Consider the following 24,441-nt stretch of genomic DNA (forward strand, 5'->3'; position numbering starts at 1 on the left):
TCTTGATCTGGCAGAATTTCTACAGCTGGATGCCCTTCTTAACACCGACCACTCAGCAGAGTGTAGTGGGTGCTTTTACATGCCAGTCAGGCGGTACTGGCAATGGCCACGCTCAAATGATGCTTTTTATGTGCCACCTGCACGTTTTTATTTTGTATCATGTTATATATTCTATGTGATCTGTAGAATGATACATTAAGAAGTTTTTATGAATTCATATATTATGAATGAATGTGTGTGTGTGTGTGTATAAAAACACCCTTTATTCTAGTTTAAAAAAAACAACTCACAAATTAAATTATTTATAAGAGTTTGAATCTAACAACAAATAGAAGTAAACAAAGAAGAAGAAAGTACCACCAGCACAATTAATATATTTATTCCAGTTGAAAACTATTCAGATTATCAAGGAACATAGTCAATAGGTTGGTTGTAGTTGATGATGTATCAGCAGGAAATGGTTGAGCAACTCTGGCCCCTGAAGCAGTTTAGATGAAGAACTGCAGCCAGCTGCTGAGAGAATCCAAATGTCCATACTTTCACAACCAACCAAATGTAGAACTAAAATGACAGCTAAGAGGTGTGGGAAAGTTTGCTGAATCATTTCTAAATAATAAACTGATTATACAAATACCACCAAATACACAGCTGGGTTGACTAGCCCTAAGGATAATGGAGGGCTGGGGTGACAGGAAGTAGAGAAACTGTATTAAGAAGAGATGGAAAATACAATGAAATGTAAAGGATAGAATAGATACATGTAGAGAAGAAAAAAAATTGTTCGATATGGTTTCAATTTCTTTTTTTTTAAATTTCAATGTTCCTTGTCTTTCATCAAAGAATATCTTGTTGTATAGCAATTTGACAAGAATGATGGCATCTAAGACAAGCAGAGAAGGGGAGTGGTATTGTAGAAAAAAAAAAAAAGGAACGTTATTAATTATTAAAATATACAGTTAGTAGGGCTATTAAGATCTTACAATGACATTCCAGGTTGTATGAAGGCAGTTTTTGAGGCAATCAAAAGCATCAAGTAAAACCACTCCAATGCTTTGCCATAAGTTAGACCAGATGCTACAAGTTTAAAGTCCAGGGCATTTTATTCTATGTATGATAAAGAGAAGAGAAGCAAGAACAAGGTACACAAAATATAGTAATGAGAACAAAGATGACCAGAAATCAATGAAAGAGAGAGAGAGAGAGAAGTGAATGAGTTTCCAATGAGAAATAGAAACTACGATGTTTAAATGAGACTAACAGCTAGATTCAAAAATGACTGAGAGAGACCAGGTACCTTGAAAAGAATGAAGAAAGCAAAATATTTGCAATTAAGGAAAATTAGAAGAGAGGAGGAAATGAAAAGGGGGTGCCCACTAGTAGATGCTAGGTGTAATTTAAAAATATCAGGTGAGAGAAAAATAAAACTTTTAAAATTGAAAAAAAAAAAAAAGTGGGGTGAGATGATGATGTCTGAGACAAAATGGATATTCTATTGAATAGTTAAAATGAAGAGTCTAATGGATATTCTATTGAATGAAAAATGTTTGAAGAAATGGAGAGAGAAGGGCGAAATGAGAGAGATTGACAAGTAACCAGCAAGTTAGGAAGTAGATTTATCCAGCAATCTACATCAGTTCTCACTTCTCTCCCCCACTCTTCTTCTGTGATGATACCTGACATAAGCTACCTGAAGAAGTGGATGACAAAGTGCAGGAGTTAGCATCTTGGCCACTTTTCTTTTGCAAGGAGTAAAACATTTCGAGTGGCTTGTTGACTTTCCAGTACTTGTCATTCACCTGATCCAGGGTCATAGAACCACTCAGGTGGGCAAAGTTTCCAGGTGATGTTGCAATAAAAATCATATACTTGTTATTTTCGGCGGGTGTACTTAATGAACCTGCAATAAATAACAAAAAAGAAAAGAATATTAGTATAGAATTTCAGTGATATTTTTCACATCTGCATAAGAATATTAAATCTAAATAAGGGCTTAAATGTATAAGATGATGATTATTATGATTTATTTACCACATAGATTAAACAAGGCAACATAGGAATAGAAAATAAATGTGAATGTACACACACACACACACACACACGAAAGCAGTCTGTTCTGAAACATAGCTTGATCACTTCAAGCACAAATACAGTGTTAGATCCTCAAATGAGAACAGATATAGCTTTTGAACCCAGAGACGCTCTTTAAAAAACTTTCCACAAATAACGGCTTCCATGCCAGTGGCACATAAAAGGCACCATTCGAGTGCGATCGTTACCAGCGTCGCCTTACTGGCACTTGTGCCCTGCTAGTAGGGTGCCAAGAGCACCATCTGAGCGTGGTCATTGCCAGAGCGGCTATCGGGCCTCTGTGCTGGTGGCACGTAAAAGACACCATTCGAGCGTGATCGTTACCAGCATCGCCTTACTGGCACCTGTGCCAGTGACATGTGTAAAAAGATTCGAGCGAGGCCGTTGCCAGTACTGCCTGACTGGTCCCGTGCTGGTGGAACGGATTAAGTCTATTATATTGACCCCAGTGCGTAACTGGTACTTATTTAATCGACCCCGAAAGGATGAAAGGCAAAGTCTACCTCAGCGGAATTTGAACTCAGAACGTAGCATAAGACGAAATACTGCTAAGCATTTCGCCCGGCGTGCTAACGTTTCTGCCAGCTCACCACCTTCCTGAAATACCACAAGGCATTTCGTCTGATGCACTGATTTGATTGTCTTACCATCTCATACACATCCATGTATCATATAGTCAGTCTTCTAAGCAATTTCCGTCTACCAAATTTCACTCTCAAGACTTTGCATAACCTAATGCGAGGCTGGAAGATATTTTGCCTCACAATTTATGAACAATAATGTTATTAATGACTTGTAGGTAGGTGGTGTTTTGGTATGCAACCGTAATAAACCACTATAAAGTCTATTATGGTTGCATAATGAAATACCACATACCTACAAGTCGTTAATGTTTACAAACCAGCTCCAGGAATGTGTTTAAAGTGTAAATAGGTATATCCAATAACTTAACACCACTGTAGGTGGTGGCTATATAAGCGATGCGTATGGAGGCGAGAATGGGTTAGATGGGTGTTGATGAAGGGGAACCCCCACCCCCGAAATATGGCATAGACACTCATTACCCATTTTTGTCTTTGATCTCATTGTTTACATCTGATATCTCAATACAAAACGTTGTAGTAAAAAATCAGTGCTGGTTATAATTTTATAGAATATCTCTCTTACTCTTTTACTTGTTTCAGTCATTTGACTGTGGCCATGCTGGAGCACCGCCTTTAATCGAGCAACTCGACCCCAGGACTTATTCTTTGTAAGCCCAGTACTTATTCTGTCGGTCTCTTTTGCCGAACTGCTAAGTTATGGGGACGTAAACACACCAGCATCGGTTGTCAAGCAATGCTAGGGGGACAAACACAGACACACAAACAAACACACATACATATATATATACATATATACGAAAGGCTTCTTTCAGTTTCCGTCTACCAAATCCACTCACAAGGCATTGGTCGGCCCGGGGCTATAGCAGAAGACACTTGCCCAAGATGCCACACAGTGGGACTGAACCCGGAACCATGTGGTTGGTTAGCAAGCTACTTACCACACAGTCACTCCAGAACTAACCTTAACAAAATAATGTAAAAAGCACTGCTAATGCAGTAGAACGTGGTACTGACTTGTAAAAACATTTAATATACTTTATAGTATATTATGGTTGCAGAACGAAATACCATGTACCTACAAGTCATTAATGCTTACATACCAGCATCACCTTACTGGCACTTGTGCTAGTGGCATGTGAAAAAACATTCAAGTGAGGTCGTTTGCCAGTGCCGCTGGACTGACTCCTGTGCAGGTGGCATGTAAAATACACCATTTGAGTGTGGCTGTTGCCAGTAATGCCTGACTGGTCCCTGTGCCAGTGGCATGTAAAAGCACTCACTACACTCACTACACTCTCTGAGTGGTTGGCATTAAGAAGGGCATCCAGCTGTAGAAACTCTGCCAGATCAAGATTGAAGCCTGATGCAGCCATCTGGTTTGCCAGTCCTCAGTTAAATCATCCAACCCATGCTAGCATGGAAAGCAGACGTTAAACGATGATGATGATGATGATGATGATACCAGTTCCAGGAATGTGTTTAATATGTAAATAGGTATATGCAATAACTTAACACCACTGTATGCGGTGGCCATATAAGCAATGTGTTTGGAGGCAAGAATGGGTTAGATGGGTGTTGATGAAGGGGCAAAAACCCCCGAATATGGCATATACACTCAATACCCCCTTTTGTCTTCAATCTCATTGTTTATATCTGACGTCTTGAGGTGAAACGTTGTAGCAAAAATCTGGCTATAATTTCCATAGAATATCTGTAGAACCAACCTGATGTTATTGGTTATAGGTCTCCAATGGACCAACCACTAGTTCACTGTATTTCTGACTGTGAGAATAACAAGGAGGTGTCTGTAACTCAGTGTAAAACAATTTATTCAAAGAGCACTAATTTTTCACCAACGTTTACATTCTTCACAAACATGCATCAACAAAAGACATATACACACACATATATATATATATGTATGGCTGAAAACACAACTATGTTCAAGTTTTACCTTTCTTATTTAGAGTTTATATGTATACATGCTACCATGGAAAGTGGATGTTAAACAATGATGATGATGATATACATATATATATAAATACTCTTTTACTTATTTCAGTCATTTGACTGCAGCACTGCCTTTAGTCGAGCAAAACACACCAGCATCAGTTGTCAAGCGATGTTGGAGGGACAAACACAGACACACACATATATATATATATACGAAGGGCTTCTTTCAGTTTTCATCTACCAAATCCACTCACAAGGCTTTGGTCGGCCCGAGGCTATCGTAGAAGACACTTGCCCAAGATGCCACACAGTGGGACTGAACCCAGGACCATGCGGCTGGTAAGCAAGCTACCTACCACACAGCTACTCTGCACCTTATATGTATATATATGTATATATATACATATAATCATCCTCATCATTTAAAGTCCGTTTTGCATGCTGGCATGGGTTGGACAACTTAACAGAAGCTGACAATTCAGAAGACTATGCCAAGCTCTATTGTCTGATTAAGCATGGTGTCGTCTACACCTGGATGTCCTTCCTAATGCCATCCACTTTACAGAATGTACCGGATTCTTTTCCATGTGGCACCAGCAGCAATGGGTTTACCAAACAGTAAATTTTAAAAAGACCCCCTCAACTAAGGGGAGAGTAGTGTTGGGGGAGGTGGCTCTGTGCCAGATGAGAGGTTAGAACAAATATATATATATGTAAAAGGACTTAGAAGGTAGGGCCTCCAACCAGGCCTTTCACAATACCCTTAAAGCCAGGAACTTTTCAGCCCCACCCCCTCCTGATATATGTATATATTTGCATTATTCTTTTGCAGTTAGTTTGGAACAATAAAGTTACAAAATCCATTCAGCTTCATCATCAAGATGTAAAGTATTATTGATGTGTGTAGCTGCCTCGTTGTTATGAATAATAAATGTGATTTCCAAATACTTTATTTCCCAATTTAGTTTAGGCATTCAGATCAACATCGAATGTCTGTTATTCCATGCTGGCATTGGTTGGATGGTCTGACAGGAGCTGTTAATACTCCATCGTCTGCTTTGGCATGGTTTCTACAGTTCTCTGCCCTTCCTAACACCAACCACCTGACAGAGTGGATGCTTTTTACAGGGCCACCAGTACCAACAGGGCCACCAAGCAACATGCATGATAAAACTCCTTGGCTGGGAGGGGGGAGTAGTGTGTGTATGGGGGGGGGTTAAAGGTATAGAGGGACAAGGATAGGCATCTTGCTCTAGAGTAGATACACGGATACCCCAGTTGGAGAGCAAGGTAGAGAGTAAGATAAAAAGAACAGGCAAGTGAGGGAGTGGAATAAAGAGGGCAATAGTGAGGAAAATTGTGGCGAAAGTGTGTCGAGACATGCCCTTGAGAGACACTGAGGGTGGTGAGCATAAGTGAGGTGATACAGAGGTTTGAAGTGGGTGGGCAGGACAGAGGTGACTGTAGCAATGACGGAGCGAAGTACAAGGGAAGGGTTGTGGCAGATTGGCTGATATCCAAGAACAAACAGAAGCAATGTAAGGTTGAAGGATCTTTTTAGTCTTATCAGAGACAGCCTCTCTACGGTCGGTGGAATGATGCACATGGTAAAGTGGTTGATGATAGGAAATGCATTATACTGTAAAAACCATACCAAAAAAAAAAAAAAGAAAAGAAATTAACAAAGATTTGGATTCTGCAACTGCATTGAAGGTAACACACCTGGGAGAACAGAAACTCTGAATAAAGATATTCGAGTTCTTTTATACTGGCAAGAGAAAATACACCCAGTCCACAAAGCTGGTGAAAGAAGAGGTCCCTAGCCATAAAAGCTATGTCAAAAATATAACTTTATAATAAAGGTCCCAGCTTCTCTTACTGTCTGTCTATGCAAGATGATGCTTGTAGCAAAATTTCATCTCATGAAGATGTAGACAATAACCCAACACTTAAACATCACAATCACTGCCATTGTCTATTTTAATACATATACACATATATTTCTACATTAACATGAGGGGAAAAAGACAGAACATATTTCAATGACTCAATTTTGTATCATTTAATGCCTGGCCTAATATTTGAAGGCCTGAACTAACTTGTCTACCTCTACTTAATTCTTCAACTAATATATATATATTTGCATTACATGTCCAAACAAGAACAACTATTTCTCTTTGAAATATTATTCACTACATAAAAATAACTTCCCAGTTTACTCAACTAATTCTAACATAAGTGAACAATAGATCCTCTATGTGGTCAATTTGACTTGCTAGAAATAGCAGAGAAATCTCCCTTAATACACACCTACTGTTTTAGAAAAGAGAGGGCACATTGGATAACAAATGTAGAAAGACATTTGAAAAAAATAAATAAATAAAACTAATGAGATGTTTAATGCTAAACCCCTTTTGATCATTGCCCTGCTAGATTAGGGCTGACTGTGGACCAAACATGAGCAGCTGCTTTTAACAAATATTGAGAAAGTACTTACCATTTTCAACAGACAGTCTAATAGCTAGGTACTTGGATAGGTGATCAACTGAAAAATGAAATAAAACAAACAGTTAATATATAAAATACAAAGCAAACGATAGTCACAGTTTTACTTAATTTTCAAAGATGGCTTACATCAATGAAACACCATTACAGTTGGAGTACACAAGGGGTCGCTGAAAAATTCCTGGCTTTAAGAGTAGCAGGGAAGGCCTAGTTGGAGGCCCCAACTTCCAAGTTCTTTTACAGGGCTTAGAAAAACTGAAGGACCACTGCAATAAGTGTGTGAATCTGAGAGAGGGGATATGTTGAATAAAATCCTAATTAAGTGATCCTTCCAAAGCCAGGAACTTTTCAGCACCCCCTCCTATATTTCCATGATGCATAAACAAATACATAACAAACCCAAGCTTTCTGTAAGACTAGGTCAGAGGTGATAGCAACTCAAAGCAGGAAATCCTCTTTAGTATTTCAGGTCTATAGAAACAGGTTAAAGCTATTATCCACAGTCAATTAACTTATTTAGTGACACTATATTGATTTATTCAATTCCATTTGATTACTTACAAATATAAATATAATTGGAATAAAGTTTGTTTTGAAGCTACTTCCTCTCTCTCTCTTTCTCTACTCACACACAAACACACACGTGGTAATCATCCATGTATCTTCAGCTCTAAAAAGTGAAATAACCATAATAAAATTCCAAGTGATTGGAATGCAGAGAAAAACCAACACAAAGCCAAATGTGAAAATGCCAAAAGAAATTAAAATACATCTGTTTTTCAAACTTGAGCCTTAGATTTAGACATTATATGATTCTCAGTTTCACAAAAGTGCAGTTCAAGGGTGTCAGCCTATTGTTTCTATCATATCCTTGTTGAAACATCAACTATTCTTATCCTGCCACAAGTACTGAACTATGTATCTGCCCATGACAATTCTCAATGGCTCAGTTTATTTTCTTTAAAAAGAAATGTGAAGAGCATATTAGATAATGGAATACAAGATATCCCACAAAAAGACAAGATGGCAATAAGTGGAAAGCCTTTGATTATAAGTCTGCTCAATTGGTGTTGACCAGGGGCTAAACAACAGCAACAGAAGATCAAAGGCAAAAATCAAATAAACATGATCCTCTCTTCATTTTATAATACAACACACTCAGTATACTAAAAAGGCTGATATTTAATCTCTTTAGTTAGCAATGACCAAATCCATCTTGTCTGGCACCACTGGAACCATCACCAGACTTTACAGTTATACAAGAGGAACCAACATGAAACAGCAACCAAATTCCCTCAGATTACATCCGACTGGTTTGAAAAGGGAAACACACATTGTATAATATAGTCCTAGATACACAATGACTAAGAGAAGTCTGGTTATGGTTTGAATATGTTTTATCATAGGTCTGCTCAGTCAAAACTGACATAAGCTCAAACAGAAAACAGGTAAGTGACAGGTAAAATCAATGAGGAAAATGTTCATATTTCTTTTGTATAAAGCAGCAAAAACAAGTAGAGGGAGGCAGAAGCTATGACCCTTACTGGCCCTTCTTAGACTAGTGAAATTGATGTGGTTGATGTTCACTTTTAATATTCACAGATCCCTATTTGCCGGTGAATTGGTGTTTGTAGCTTAAATGTCTATAGACTGATATGTATAGAGAAAACTTGAACATTTTAGACAGTTTCAGGTAGCTTCTGAGAGAGAAGGAAAGAAAGAACAAAATACCAAAGTTACGTTGCTCAAGTAAAATTGACCAAAGTTATGAAGAAAAAAATATTTCCAAGAAAATTCTTTTCAAAAACACGAAAATTTAACAGAAAATTTCTAAACATTAAAAACTATAGAATTTAAAGAATTTTACTGGTCATCCAAACAAAGAATTATCATAAGAATCACTACTGGAGTCAATTTGATGTACGTTTTGAAATACATGACCATTTAGTTTCTGAGCAATTAATTTCGCTTTTAGATATGAAGAACAGCGTTTTGATAATTGCATCAAAACTATGATACAACTGGTTTCATCTCCAATCATCATCAGAGTCCTTTTTCTTGGATGTGTACATAGTATCAAACAGGATTAGGACTAGAAACTTCTGTTTCTAAACCTAGGGTTATAATATTCTTATGCACATGCTAAAGATGTACAGACATTTAATGTGACATTTTTATAGCTTATTTGAATTTATTTTTCACTACAGACAGTCAGAGCAAGACATCAGCTTCATATGGGTGGGTGAAGGGAAAAGCAAAAATTTAAATAAGTTAAAAGCACAACAATAAATATATATTCATAAGTAGCCTAGCTGATAAGAGCACTTACTATCCTTAGTTTAGAAATATAGGTCCCTACTTGAAATCCAGTCTAGTACATATATCCAGGAATAAGACACTTTGACGATCAGAGATCAAACCAATCAAAATGCAGTGTAAATGTCAACATAATTATCATCATCAGATGTAAATATTAACCCTTTCATTACTGTATTTATTTTGAGATGCTCTGTGTTTCTTTTAATTACTTTAAATAAAACAAAGAGATTAGTAAAATAACTTCATTATCATTAAGCTAGCATTAGGAACATAAATTGCAATTAAGGTTTCGTGGAAGATTTTAATTCAAAACTTATGAAGACAAGACATTTGTACTCCGAGCCAGAACCGGTTTCAGCCGGGTTGGTAATGAAAGGGTTAAATAAAAATTTCATCTCTAAAGAAAATAATAATCACATTAACAATAATACGTCTCAGACATTTAGGCAATTACTGATTGTTTACTTCATTTGTAATCTGAATCAAACGATGATTAAGTGTACATCAGAATCTAATTATACAACTCGTTAAGTAGTTAGAGTGTTGGGCTCGCAATCATGAGGTTATGAGTTTGATTCCTGGACTAGGCTTTGTGAGTTGTGTTCTCGAGTAAGACACTTTATTTCACATCGCTCCAGTTCTCTCAGCTGTAGAAATGATTTGCGACATCACTGGTGCCAAGCTGTATCGGCCCCTTTGCCAGTGGAGAGGAGAGGGGGGCCTCCACAAGCAACCTTGCCCGGACTTGTGCCTCAGAGGGGAACTTTCTAGATGCAATCCAATGGTCATTCATCACCAAAGGGAGTCTTTATCTTTTATCCAATACAAACAAACATCACTAATTTTTTCATCCCAAGATCAAACAAAGAACATAGCTCAAATCTTAAAATTTTTAGTACATCTTGACTGATTGTTCCTTCAACTCCAGGTGAAATTGTTTCCAGCATTTCTTGGATCATAATTAAAAATGTCATTATTCATTTCTTCTGCAATAACCAACCACTTTGAGGTAACAAAATGAACACAATTATTACTTATACAATACACTCACTACTTAAATCAATGTGCAGTGACTTTACATGGTACCTAATTACCATGCATGAACTAGCAGGAGTTAATGACATTGCTGATAGCACAAAAGAGATAAAAGAATATGAATGGTAAACCCTTTAGCTGACAGACTGGGTTGAAATTTTAATGAATCATTTACAACTTTTTAAGCAGAACTAACAGATCACTTCTCCAGGAAAGAAACACAAAACTACAACCAAAATAATAATTCAGGAACTTCTCAACTCAGAGCCAACAAGAAATACTAAAAGAATATGAAAATAACCAGGACAGGCTAGGATGACTAAGAATATACGCCAAACAGATAGGTAAATTCATTACAATGGATAGTAATGTAGAGCAGGCAAGAAATTAGCTGATATCTGATATTAATCTTCAACATCAGTTAATACTAAATTATCTTTTATAAATATTTTGAAATTAATGTTCACAATGCGATATACTTTTAATTTAAATAACATTTTTAATGTGTGTGTGTGTGTGTAGCAGCTGCAACAGTAATATTAAAGCAGCAGTGGTTAAGAAATCCAATTCACAATTATGAAACACAAAGTGTAATCTTCCACCTTATTGTGGTGTGATGGCTTGTGTGCCTCACTGACCCTTAGAGCTATGCTAGTGAACCACAAACTCCTGGTAGGGTCTCCTATGCTGGACAGGTCAAAGGACAGAGACCAAACAAATATGGTCCTCCTCTTCCCAAACGTAAAAATGGGTTTACATTGTGCCAACCCCCCTGCCTAGAATAAAGATAAGTTGCAGAAGCATGAATGACAATTCAAAACCAACAAGACTTGGAAGAGGAAGGTCTTCCCTCAGGGAAACATATGATACAGAAGTAATCCAACTGCAGAGAAGCAGAAAAGATATCCCAGGAACAGCGGAGAGAATGTCATTGTTGGCCTGTGTGCCATAAGGAGTAAAGAGCTCGAGTCAGTTTAATTCTAAAGTGTGGCACCTTAAGCAAATGTCCTCTAGCATAGGCTTAAGAGTAAAATTGGTTAGACCAGTGGTTCTTAAGCATTTTTTTTATCTATGGACTCCTTTGATTACTATATTATTCTGATGAAATAAAATAGCCACTCAATGTTTAAAAACTAGTTTTAGAGACACTTCTTTCAAAATTCCTATTTTGTTCATCGCACATTAACTTGTGTAGTTTGAACTATGTAAGACATTAGTAAAAAGAAATTTGGTTGTTTCTTGCAATAAATACATCTAAAGCAAAATACTTTTCATGGACTCTTAATGTGCTTCTATGGGGTCCCAATTTACTATTTTGTCTGCATGAACCACCCCACAAAATCTTAGATGGATCCCCAGTAATCATATGGAGCCAAGTTGAGAAATAATGAGATACAGAAAAAACTGTCTGAAGGCTCATGAGATGTAAAGTATTTGTAATTTGTAATTCAAAGAGATTCTGCCTAAGAATTAAATTATGGTTACACATATCTGTGGAATACTGAATCACCTGCAAAATAACTTTGTTTTATAATGACCTACAATCTGACTAAGCTCTACAAAATATCTAAATTTGTGAACTGTTTAAAACTCAAAATATAGGGATATCTATGAAAATGAATCACTAATAGTATATTGATTTCTAGATAAAGTGAGATGTGTTTGTTCGCACAAATGTAAGCTACTTCTCCAAAATCTTCAAGGACAGGGAGGATTCTAGCCAAAGTATGACAGCCGATTTCATACTCTAAAAGCCATGGAGGTATTTAATGTTTCTACCAAATAGTTAAGGGAAGTAGTCTTTTTGATGAACCATTTAACCACCATTCAGGTCATACCCTTATCCCAGTTCAGTATTGTGGCCTAAATTGTAAGTCCAAAGCAACCTTCTAACTCGTGCGTCTGTCCAATGAAAAAGATTGACACAAACAGAACCAATTTTTTCTTTTCACTTTCCCCTCTTTTACTTTCATGTTATGTTAATTTGACAACAACCACAACAATGTCCAACTTGGATGTTACCATGACAACTTCATGTAAAGTGTTGAATCCCAACCGAGAGATCTGCTCAACACCGTCAATTTATATAGCAATGGTTCCAGTGTAATTATGAAAAAGGGAGAGAAAGGCAGCTGCTACATAATATCGCCCTAGGTGTGAGACAACAGGTAGAGCAGCGATCAAACAACAACCCAAAGCCTGCCCAAACTCAGTTAATGTGGAGAACCCGATCAACCGTCATTGTTCCTACACACCGTAGAAAAGTGAAGAATCTAAATTGGATCAAAGGACCTTTAAAGTTAAAATTTCAATTCAAACTATTTAACTGTGATACTTGATAACAATAACCAACTGTAAGTTGTACTCTGATATTCCTGCGAATAAAGTGTGGAAGAAATCATCGATGATAGTTGTCAAGTGTCTTTTGTTGTTTTTTTTTTTTGTCTTTTTTAAACTTTGTTAGAACGGTTCCAAGACTTAAGTTAACAAATACGCCCACTTTCTTAGCCTTGACCAAATCAGTGTTGACACAAGTAAATATGGACCAGTTCATGTATATAAAATAACACTCAGCTGAATTTCCGTCAAGTAAACTCGTTGCCTTGTTTACTTTTGTTTAAATATCTACTTGCAGATTTTTTTTTTTTCACTATTTAGCGAAATATAATTGATAGACACTGAGTGTACAAATATGTATCATTCAATAAAAATATATTTTATAATCAGATATAAGATTCCAATGCTTAACCATTTATAACTCTGAATATTAAATGAAAAAATGTAGATATGAACCAGTATTTTTCACTCGATTGTGAAGCATGTGTGTCTGTGTGATCCCCCCCCCCTTATCCTACATATATTTTCTATATAACAGCAAGATACAAATTAACCCGAGTAGTCTGAACTCAACTTTAAATGTCTTTTCCAGCTGGTTTTAATGCAAATTTAAAATAACAAAGACGTGATTTCAAATCAGTGACTGAGATCCAAACAACCGCAATTTTTATGATTGCAAAATGAGTGTAAACTAGTTCTACTAATCAACAAAATAACAAAATCAAGTTATAGATCGCAATTATCTTCAATACAAAAACAAAAATATGTGTGTGGTTTGTTGAAAGCAAAGTTACCTGTGGCGTTAGCAGTAGTTTTGATGTATCTGGTGTTGGAATGGTCAACTACAACATCTCCATCCTGTGGATGAGGTTTGAACACGAGTTCAATATCACTGACTGTAGCCTCCTGCAATTGCTGTTGTTCGGTACTTCCTTCACCGACGGAATTCTCGGCACTGGAGTCATCCGAATAAGTCTTCTGTCGTTTCCTTGGAGTGGTATTCAGCACATCGGAATTGTTTGATGACGACAATGATGATGATGATGACGATGACGATGTGCTCTGTTGTTGTGATGACTGGTGATGTTGTTGTTGATGATGATGATGCTGTTGTTGCTGCTGTTGCTGCTGCTGCTGTTGTTGTTGTTGTTGTTGTGCATGATGGTGGTGACTATTATTATTATTATTATTGGTACTATTATTGTTGTTAGACAAAGATGGTTGTTGTTGAGGAGCAGGGGTGCTGGACGGCAGCTGCTGCTGTTGAGACGACTGAGGAGGAGAAGTCAGTGGAGTGGTTTGCTGGTTTTGAAAAGCTGCATCGTAGACAGGAGCTCCTTCCAGTGGAAGCTTCCGAACCCTCTGAACCCGGTTCTCTGCTTGTCGTCGAAGACCCTCTTCAATACTGTTGGTAAGCGCTGTCGAATTGTGATGTCGATTTAATTTATCGAGCACTCGCTGTTGTTGAGCTTCGTATTCATCACGACTTGGATATATTTTAGAGATCAAGGCATCAAAATTCGGATCTGGGCGAAGGGATCGTTTAGAAACAAGCTTTTTCCGACAAGTAGGGCATTCCTTGTTGCCGCTACGTAATGCTGTGATAATGCATTCTTGACAAAACCGATGTAAACACTCCTTGGTTGTCATTGTTGTTTTCAACATGTCCAAACAAATAGGACACATTAGCTCGTTATGTAAACTCCTTGGAGAAACAGCCATTTCTGTACTGTCGGTGATAAGTTCCTGGGGTGTCCGATGCAGCTCGTATAAAGTTAATTCCCATGTTTTGTTGGGAGCGTGAACCACTTCGTTGGCCATCTTGCTTTTCCCAAACGAATACCTTATCACACTTAGTGTACTATCTATGGACGTCCGTATCGGTGTCTTATACACAATTCTTAAAACATGAAACTTATTCTCAATAGCTAGAAATTCATTCCGTAAAGTACATCTATAGTGTACAATAATATTTTATCAATGAAATTAACATTTGCAGTCAGTAAACAAAGAAACAACAGTGAAATTATAAAATTATGTTACTTTTAGTTATCCATACTTTTAATCTCGTTTTCGTTTCAAAATCACCACCGGATATTCTTATATAAGACAGACCCCATTTAAAATACAGAACCTGCCATTAATTTCGTATTTTTGTCTGAGTATTTGTTTGTTCCTTTGTTATTTTATTATAATAAAATTAACCATTCTCAATTTTAATTAGATTTAAATTTAATACTTTCAAAATGTTTAATAAATGTAGCTTCTTAAGATTATAAAGTATTTTTATACTAAACTAAGGATATGCACCAATTACTGAATGTAAAATCGAGAAATATCGAATTATGTCTATTCAGCAGATTTATTTAAAATCAAAAGACAAGTTTTCATAATTATAATTTTAAACGTAAAGGTGGGGGAAATTAGTTCCCTCGAAAGAAAGTCCTTGCAAATGCTGGTTCTATAAACGTACATGGATTGTTTGAATTAAAATAATTGTATCGTGATTGGGTTATTATTTTTTTTTTAAATAGAAAACGCGCGTATACAATTACATTAACAAATGTTCATAAAATAGAAATATGTCCATTCGCATCATTTGAGGTAAATTTTGAACAAAAACGAAATTGGGAAAACGAATAAGAAGACCACGACAGTGTATTGCACTGCGAAGGAAAGGGGGGGGGGGGGGTGACGTTTCATGAGTTCGCCCTTTGTCAAGATAGATGGAAGGTGGCGAGAAAGAAACAGAGTTATATTAAGAATTTCTTTCTTTGTGTGTAGTTATCAAAAAAAAAAATGGGATCTTTTCGGTTTGAACGGCAGTTTTTTAAAATAATTTCCACTTAACTAAACACTTTTAAACTTCGTATACTGGTAGAATGTGTTTATAAAACATCTTTTCTCTTGGCTTTATTGAGAAAATTCTATAGTTTGTAAGATATTTGTTGTTTTATTTCTTCAATTTCTGCAATTTCAACCAATCAATGACGTCTATTTTAGGTGAAAACATTCTGTGCCGTATGAATATGTCCCTCGTTTAAGAAACAGATTGGGTTTATTTACATTTGTGAAGAAAAAAAGATACCCTTTCCCCACCCATAACCCTAACTAACCCTAACCCTAAAACAGATTGACATGCAATAGATCGATACTAGGGTCATAATTATGGGTGACAATTTCATATGACACCGCTAGAAAAAAAACTGCCGTTCAAACCAAAAAGTTCCAAAATATGCAAACGAGCTTCCTTGGTGATTCCTCTTCTACTTCCATTTATATTGACAAAAAGCAATAATCTGAATCGATATCTCTTCTTGTCATTCATAGAGCAATACATTGCGTTTATACTCCAGTTCATCTTTTTCTTTATTTCATTATTTTCATTATTTATTTATTTATTTATTTATTTATTTTGCTTTTACTTGCAATTTATCCGGGATATAAAGGTCGACACAGACCTAGCCGGAATGCACGGACACTGAAGTCATAAAATACATTAGTTAGATTAGGATCATCGTGTTTTATGCAAAAGGAATCAAAACCTAACTTCTGTATTTTCACATATTCCTTTCTCTGCATTGATCTGACCAACATGACTAGCTGAGAAGGTCAAATAAGTCTGAAACATGTCAGCTGTTATAGTATCTGTCGGAGATCAAACTATTTGTTCCCTCACCACAATACTTTTTTCTAGTTTTAATCAATTTGAATCCTGGTGCGTCAAGGCAATTTATATTTTGAGTTATCACTTCTGATGTTGTTTGGTCGAGTTAAGCATTGTTTCATAATGTTTACATCTACTAAATAAAACTTCGGTCTTAGTTAATTAAAGCTACCATGCTCACCACATTAAGTATGATAGCACGTACTTCACTATTCTATTCTATTTTCCTTCGGGCGGTATTTAAAAATAATTTATTCTCTAAACGTTATTGTTTTTCTCCTCCCCTTCCAACCCCCAAAAAATTGAGAAAATAGAAATAAAAGTAAGTTTTTGGTAAAGTTATTTCGTATCACCACCAAATATTGTCGGAGATTGCACAGAGAGAAAGGTTGAGTTTTGTAATCCCAGAAATTTTATGACAAAATTTATCAATCTGAGAGGGAGAGAGAGAATTTAAAATTAGTCTTCAAAAAGTTATCAAGGTTGGCGGTACAATTTATTTCCAAAGATCTATCAGCTATAAATAAGAGCTTCCAAAAGACGAAAAACATTAAGAAGTTCTTTCTCTTCCTCTATTGTCTGGAGCTGTTTTTCTTGTTTTCTTCACATACACACAGACACACACACACAGACACACACACACACACACACACACACACACACACACACACACACACACACACACACATTAAGTAATATATTTCTGGTTGTGACATATGATTGGTCAGAAGGAACTTTACCTTTTGACGTACAGATTAAAATTTTTTTTTGTAACTAAACACTTTCAAACTTCAGACACTGGTAGAATGTGTCATATAAAACATCTTTTACTCTTAGCATTTTAGAGAAAAACTTATATTTACGAAGTTGTTTCGCGTTAAAGTTGTCCTGTTTCGATAATTTCAACCAATCAATGACGTGTATTCAACTGAATAAAATTACTACTGTTTTTTGTCAACAAGAACTTCCGGCGGTGTATATTTTTTTTGACACTGTTATTTATGACAACCCTAACCCTAACCCTAAAACCCTAACCCTAGCATCCTAACCCTAAAACCTTGAAACCAATACAAACGCACGAACGATGTCATAAATAACTGACAAACGAAAAATACAGCGCCGATAGTTGCTGTTGACAAACAACGACAGTAATTTTATTCGGCTGAATACACGTCATTGATTGGTTGAAATTACCGAAATACGAGAACTTTAATGTGAAATAACTTCGTAAATATAAGTTTTTCTAAAAAATGCTGAGAGTAAAAGATGTTTTATAAGACACATTCTACCAGTGTCCGGAGTTTGAAAGTGTTTAGTTACAAAAAATTATTTTTTAAATCTATACGTCAAAAGGTAAAGATCCCATTCATTTGTTTCAAAAAATAAACTTTCAATAAACATATTTAATTGCAAATAGATATTGATCTCTTTAAATGGTACAACCCATGAAGTAGTTATACGTTTTACTGATTCCTTTGAGTGTGTGACTGGTCACTAAATATTTATGATTCATTCAGGAATGTTTTTCTTTTCTTTATTTACTTCATTATTTACTTAAGCTTGCATCAACACGCAGAGCACATCAATACTTGGTTAGTATTTATAAGCTTAAGATTTGTTAACTATGATGAGCTGTAGTATGGCAGAAACACACTAAACGCTTGGCAGTATTTACTTTCATAGTTTCTATGTTCTCAGTTCAAAACCCATCGTACTCAACTTCGTCTTTTATTCCTGTTGAGTCGATAAAATAAGTACCAATCACGTACTCAATGGAAGAGAAGAATATTTCTCCATTATAACTTCATGGTTTGCACCAAAAAATATATATATATATTTATTTATTTGCTACTAAATATGTTTAGTACTAGCTGTTCCACCTTTGATGAATCGCAATGAACATCTAACTGTACAAAGTCATCAAAAACAGTAAGGTATATAAAAATAATATTCTTAAAAGGTCATATTTAAAATGGAAGTTGTTTAAACTTAAGTCAGCTTATGATCAAAGACATTTAAGTTATTGTTAAATGACGATCAAATAAATCAGGATTACACATTCGTATGTGTTTGACAGTAATATAGTATTTCTTTTCTGGGTCAACGAGTACTGAATTGTAAATATGTACTTTTACAGTTTTCAAAAACTACGTTTTTCTTGCTACTGTTTAGTCCAGATCACTTCTCCGGCTAAACATGATCAATAGTATTTCATGGTGATTGTCCCCTATTTTTGTTTATCAAGGGCTACATAATCCAATGCGGTCTTTCCTTACTAAGACGGAAGAGTGTTATTTGAAGAAGATCTGACCGTTATTTTTTCTACGTAGAAGCTCCTACGTTAACAAAAATGAAAGTTTTAAAATTTAACGATGAACATGGAATCAGAGCAGCATGAAAGATATTTTGGATCGGTGCCTGCTGAGAAGATGAGTTGCCAATGAAAGAAGACAGACCAAATGTTAATAAGAAATACAATCTTTGTTACGAACAAAGCACATTTGGAAGAAAAGCTCAGCAAATTAATATTGGATCATAAAATTATGGACATTGCGATATTACGAAAATGGTAATCTTAGAAGTAAGATTGGCAACCAATACTGAACTTTTAAAGGAAACGAATTAGATTAACTTTACAAACAAAAACTAAAACTATTGATCAAGAACTGGCTGAATTTCGACAAAATAAAAATGGCTTCAGTGCTGAAACGGACGAAATGTTTTGCAGTATTTGGTTTCGTCCTTCTTTCTCAGTTCAAATCCGACCGTGGTCACCTTCACAGTTTCTTCTTCCAAGGTTAGGGCATCACTCAATTAATGTAGACCATGCATCTGCATATATATATATATATATATATATATATATATATACTAGCAGAGATACCCGGCGTTGCCCGGTTACATTCACTTGGAGAATTTGACTTTTCTGTTATATCTTCTGTAATAAACTGGAATATCTATGCTTCGAATTTCATCAAAATTGCAGATGAGAGTTATTTCACTCTTTATACACCCTAAAAATTGTAATCGTGCCACATGTATCCCATAATACTGATTTTTATGCGCATATTCTAAAATTCCAGTCTTATTGAACTTGTTAAAAAGATTTTGCTCCTGAAAAATGAAGGTCATGGAGCTCTAAAATGTGAGAGTTAAGGCCCCTATTGGGGGTGGGCATCTTAATGTCAACCAGAGAAGTTGAATTGTTGAAAATCTTTTTAACTTGGGTCTTATATCTATTGTTTGAATTTCTTTGAAATAGGAAATATATGTTCACTGGGTTTGTAAAAGAGAGCAAAGCTACAGGAAACCAAAAGACGAATGATCACAATAAGCAGTCAGTTACCCTACCATAGTCGTTACCACTCCCAATGTAGGATTCCTCACCATCCAGGTGACAGGCACAGCCGTAAGATGCATTACGAATCTATAGCAATTGGAAGGGCGTGACCCAACTGAAATCAACATTAACAACTGTTTGACGTGAGGGCTAAGGAGAAATTAAAGTGTCACCTCTGGAGTTTGCAAATGACCACTATGCTGATACGTAACTGGACAGAATAAATTTAAAATCTATAAATGTCTTTGAATAACCAGTCACTCATCTGGGAAGGCCATGAAATCAATGTTACCATCTGGGGACTATGTATGACCAAGTGATAATAAAAAGACTGAAAAGAGGTCTGCAATCAAATAACTTTACTCAACACTTTGCAACTGAATCCGTGGAGGCAAAGATGCCTCTCATTTACTTGACAATTTATGCACCGCATTGCAGAAATCACAATGTAAGTGTATGTCAAAGTAAACTGTTACACTGTTGTACCATTGAATTAGAAATAATGCCCAACTTTTATGCTCGAGTAACCCTACAGCTTCCAAGAGCACAACTGTATTTGTTTTTGCTTAGATAAAATGACAAAATTGTTGGTGTTAAGTCCCCATGGAGGGGTCTTTCTAACTTTGTAAGAAGATGAAATTTTATAAATATTACTTCATTTGTGTCTAATATCTATGGTTAAAATTTTATCAACAGCAAAAATATATGAATTGTCATGGGGGTTATGGCCCTTATGCATAAAATATAATTTCCAAATTTCATAAAGATCCATTCAGTACCTTTGACCTAGTTTTGGATTATAAAAGAAATTACTAAAATTTGGGAGTTAAGGCTCCCATTAGGGTGTTATATATATATATATAGATAGATAGATAGATAGATAGATAGATAGATAGATAGATAGATAGATAGATAGATAGATAGATGGATAGATAGATAGATAGATAGATATATAGACAGACAGACAGACAGACAGACAGACAGATAGATAGATAGATAGATAGATAGATAGATAGATAGATAGATAGATAGATAGATAGATAGATAGAAACACACACACGCACACATACAAAGATAAATTGATAGATACAACTGAGTGGGCAAACAAAAATATGAGACACAGCCTGGTGCTTTTTTATGTTGATAAGCCTAGTACTTATTCTATTAGTTTGTTCTTGTGAAACCAGTAAGTTATGTGGATGTAAATAAATGAACAGCAGTTGTGAAGCAGTGATGAGGGCGAAACACAGAGACAAAGACACACACATACACTTACATATATACATACATATATATACGATTGATTTGTTACAGTTCCTGTCTACGAAATCCATATATATTGTTGTTGGCATCCTTTTTGTCTCGGGAGACAATGGAGTTGCGCATAAAATAATCTAGTCCGGCTTTTACAATTCATGTCCTAATACATCTCCTGCTGTGGTTGTGTTGTCCTATCCTGGACAAACACTCCCTCTGGCAGGTGCCGCAAATGTAGCGAAAACTTTGCTTGGCTGGTTGTAATGTCATAGTTTCTTGTTGACGTCTTTTCTTGTCTTTCCATTTCTCCTCTCCCTCTATGTCACTCCTTTGTGTTCCCTCTTTTGCGGTACGTCGCCAATCTCCACGGTTGCTGGCAACTGCTTCCCAGTTGGTAATATTGATGTTGCAGGCATTCATGTCCCTTTTGCAAACATCCTTGTATCGATAAGAACGGTCTTCCCACAGACCTAGTGCCCCTAGCAAGCTCTCCGTTGAGTATGTCCTTGGGGATTCTGCCATCTTCCATACGGCTAACATGTCCAAGCCATCTCATACGTCTTTGTGTGAGGAGTGCAAACATGCTTGGTATTCCTGCTTGCTTGAGGACATCTTTGTTGGGGACATGATTCTGCAATTTGATGCGAAGGATTTTCCGGAGGCAGCGCAGGTGAAAGATATTTAGGTGAAGCTCTTGGCGTGTGTATGGCGTTCAAGTCTCACTTCCATACAGTAGAGTGCTAAGTACACATACTTGGTAAATCTTCATTTTTGTGGTCTTGGTCAGCTTATTGTTGTCCCATGCGCGTTTGGTGAGTTGGGCCATCACAGCAGCTGCCTTGCCAATGCGTATATTGAGCTCAGCATCAAGGGATAAGTTGTAGGTGACGGTAGAGCCAAGATAGGTAAACTTCTCCACCTCCTGTACTCTGTGGTCTCCAATATGTATGTTTGGGATGTCCGATGTAGCCTGACCCATGATGTTGGTCTTCTTGCGGCTGATAACTAAGCCAAAGTTGCCAAATGCTTTCTCAAAACAGTCGATGAGCCTTCGTAGGGATTCTTCTGTGTGTGATACCAGAGCGGCATCATCATCAAATAGCATCTCCTTGATCAGGATGCTTCTGATTTTGATTTTGGCACGCAGATGCGAAAGATTGAACAGTTTCCCATATCATGAAACTCTTAATATAAATATCTGTATATTCGTATGGAATAATAACTCATGTGCTACATCTGAATTTTCTTGTCTGAATGTTTTAAGACAAATATCCGAAATTTTTATCGTATACCACATTTTATTAATACTTAGCTCATATACGGAGACAAAAATGTTGTACTATATACTGCAGGTTATCTCCATTAAAATTCTCGTATTATGTACATTATATATATATAATATATACACTGGCAAAAATAAATTTAAGACCGATGATAAAAGTTCTATTTCTTACAAAATATTCTGTTACTAGTCCTTTGCCGATCTTTATATTGACCAGTCTCCGAGTATATATTCCACGCTTGCACGCAAGCCGGTTTACTGCACTTTAGTTGCTTGCTGATGTTCGAAAAGGAAACTTTTTTGCTGTAAAATACGATTTTTGCTCTCGTGACTGGACTAAGGCTACATTGTTTTCCCATTATTAATAAATTGTATAATAACATTAAATTATAACTTTATATGGTGCATTTAGGCTTGTTGTGTGACCACCCATTTTGGCCAAAAAAATTGCATACATATTACATGGTATTAAACTAATTTTGCCGGTAAATTTGAAACGTTTATATTACGTTCTGAGTTCAAATTCCGCCGAGGTCGACTTTGCCTTTCATCCTTTCGGGGTCGATAAATTAAGTACCAGTTACGCACTGGGGTCGATGTAATCGACTTAATCCGTTTGTCTGTCCTTGTTTGTCCCCTCTATGTTTAGCCCCTTGTGGGCAGTAAAGAAATATATATTAATTTAGCATTAGAATTCTTCAAGTTGTATAAAAATTGTTTGCATCATTCGAAAGAGAAATAAATTTTGCATAAGATGTAAAAGATATAAATAATTTGTATGGTGTTAGTAACAAAATATTTTGTAAGAAATAAAACTTTTATCGTCGGTCTTAAATATATTTTTGCCAGTGTATATATCTCAGGTCATCCCATAAGTTCTGTCCGAATTTTGGATAAAGAATCCAAGTGATCAAATGTTATATTTAATTCAATGTACTTTCCCTGATTATCTATGACTTACTTCCATCGATTTACAAGCTTTTTAATCCCATCAATGTAAAACTCTTTTGGTTTCAAAGCGAAGAACTCTGAAATGTCAGGTTCGACCTCCTCCTGGCTTGCGAAAGTTGTGTCCCCCAAATAATTCTGTAAACTATGATACAAATGGTAGTCTGAAGGAACATGGTCGGGAGAATAAGGTGGATGAAGAAATTTTTCCCTATCGACCTCTTCGATCTTCTGTGATGTGATCTTTGCAGTGTGGGGTTGCGCATTGTCCTGATGAAACATCACTCGTTTTCGACTCACTAAAGAGGCTCTTTTTTCCTTCAAACCTTGGTTCAAACGCTCTAATTGCTGACAGTAGACTTGAGCATTGATTGTTGCATTAGGTGGTAACAATATAAAGTGAATTACACCTTTGCAATCGCACCAGATAGAGAGAAGAACCTTTTTCCCATGAAGTTCCCTTCTCGGTTGTGGTTGAGCATTTTCCCTTTTACCAAGCCACTGTTTACGACGTTTAACATTTCGATAGAAAATCCATTTTTCATCACAAGTCTATCGAAAAAGGATGGAATGAGTTTGCGAGAATGGAGAGAAGAGCAGATGCCAACTCGGGATTTGCGGTTGCTTTCGGACAATACATAAGGAACCTATTTTCCAAGTTTAGGAATCTTTCCACGTTGTTGAAGATGACGATGAACTGTTGTATGGTTTGAACTAAGCATTATTGCCAATTCTTCAACTGGTAATGACGGATTTTCTTCAAGTAATGCCTCAAGGAGCTTGTCAAACTCAACTGGACATCCTGTTCGATATTCATCTTCAATTTTGCAGACGATCTCCTGCAAGTTCTTTCATTCAAGCACTTTCCCATAAACTGAGTGTATGTTTCAAGTCACTTCGGCTGCAGAGTTACCTTTATTGTACTCATAAAGAATTATATGTGCCTTAAATGCTCCTTGGATACTTCCATGTTGAAAGGGTTTTAATCAAAGCAATTTTAGGATGTCCACGAAGTCTGGGTTTATGGAATAAAATCATAACATAAACAAATAAATATAAGAAATAATAATTTTCATTTTTTATTTTTGTTTAAATTAAATTTTTT

General features: G+C 36.1%; 1 protein-coding gene across 1 annotated transcript; it reads right to left on the bottom strand.

Annotated features, from left to right (window-relative positions):
* Positions 1-354: 354 nt before the first annotated feature.
* Positions 355-14,763, bottom strand: LOC115232139 (E3 ubiquitin-protein ligase RING2-A). Its single transcript, XM_029801992.2, has 3 exons — positions 13,637-14,763; positions 7,144-7,191; positions 355-1,897 (listed from the first exon to the last, which is right to left on the bottom strand). The coding sequence occupies exons 1-3, from the start codon at positions 14,661-14,663 to the stop codon at positions 1,638-1,640; spliced, it is 1,335 nt and encodes a 444-aa protein (XP_029657852.1). The 5' UTR covers positions 14,664-14,763; the 3' UTR covers positions 355-1,637.
* Positions 14,764-24,441: the final 9,678 nt, after the last annotated feature.

This window comes from Octopus sinensis, linkage group LG2 (assembly GCF_006345805.1).
Source record: "Octopus sinensis linkage group LG2, ASM634580v1, whole genome shotgun sequence".
In the NCBI taxonomy this organism is placed as follows: domain Eukaryota; kingdom Metazoa; phylum Mollusca; class Cephalopoda; order Octopoda; family Octopodidae; genus Octopus; species Octopus sinensis.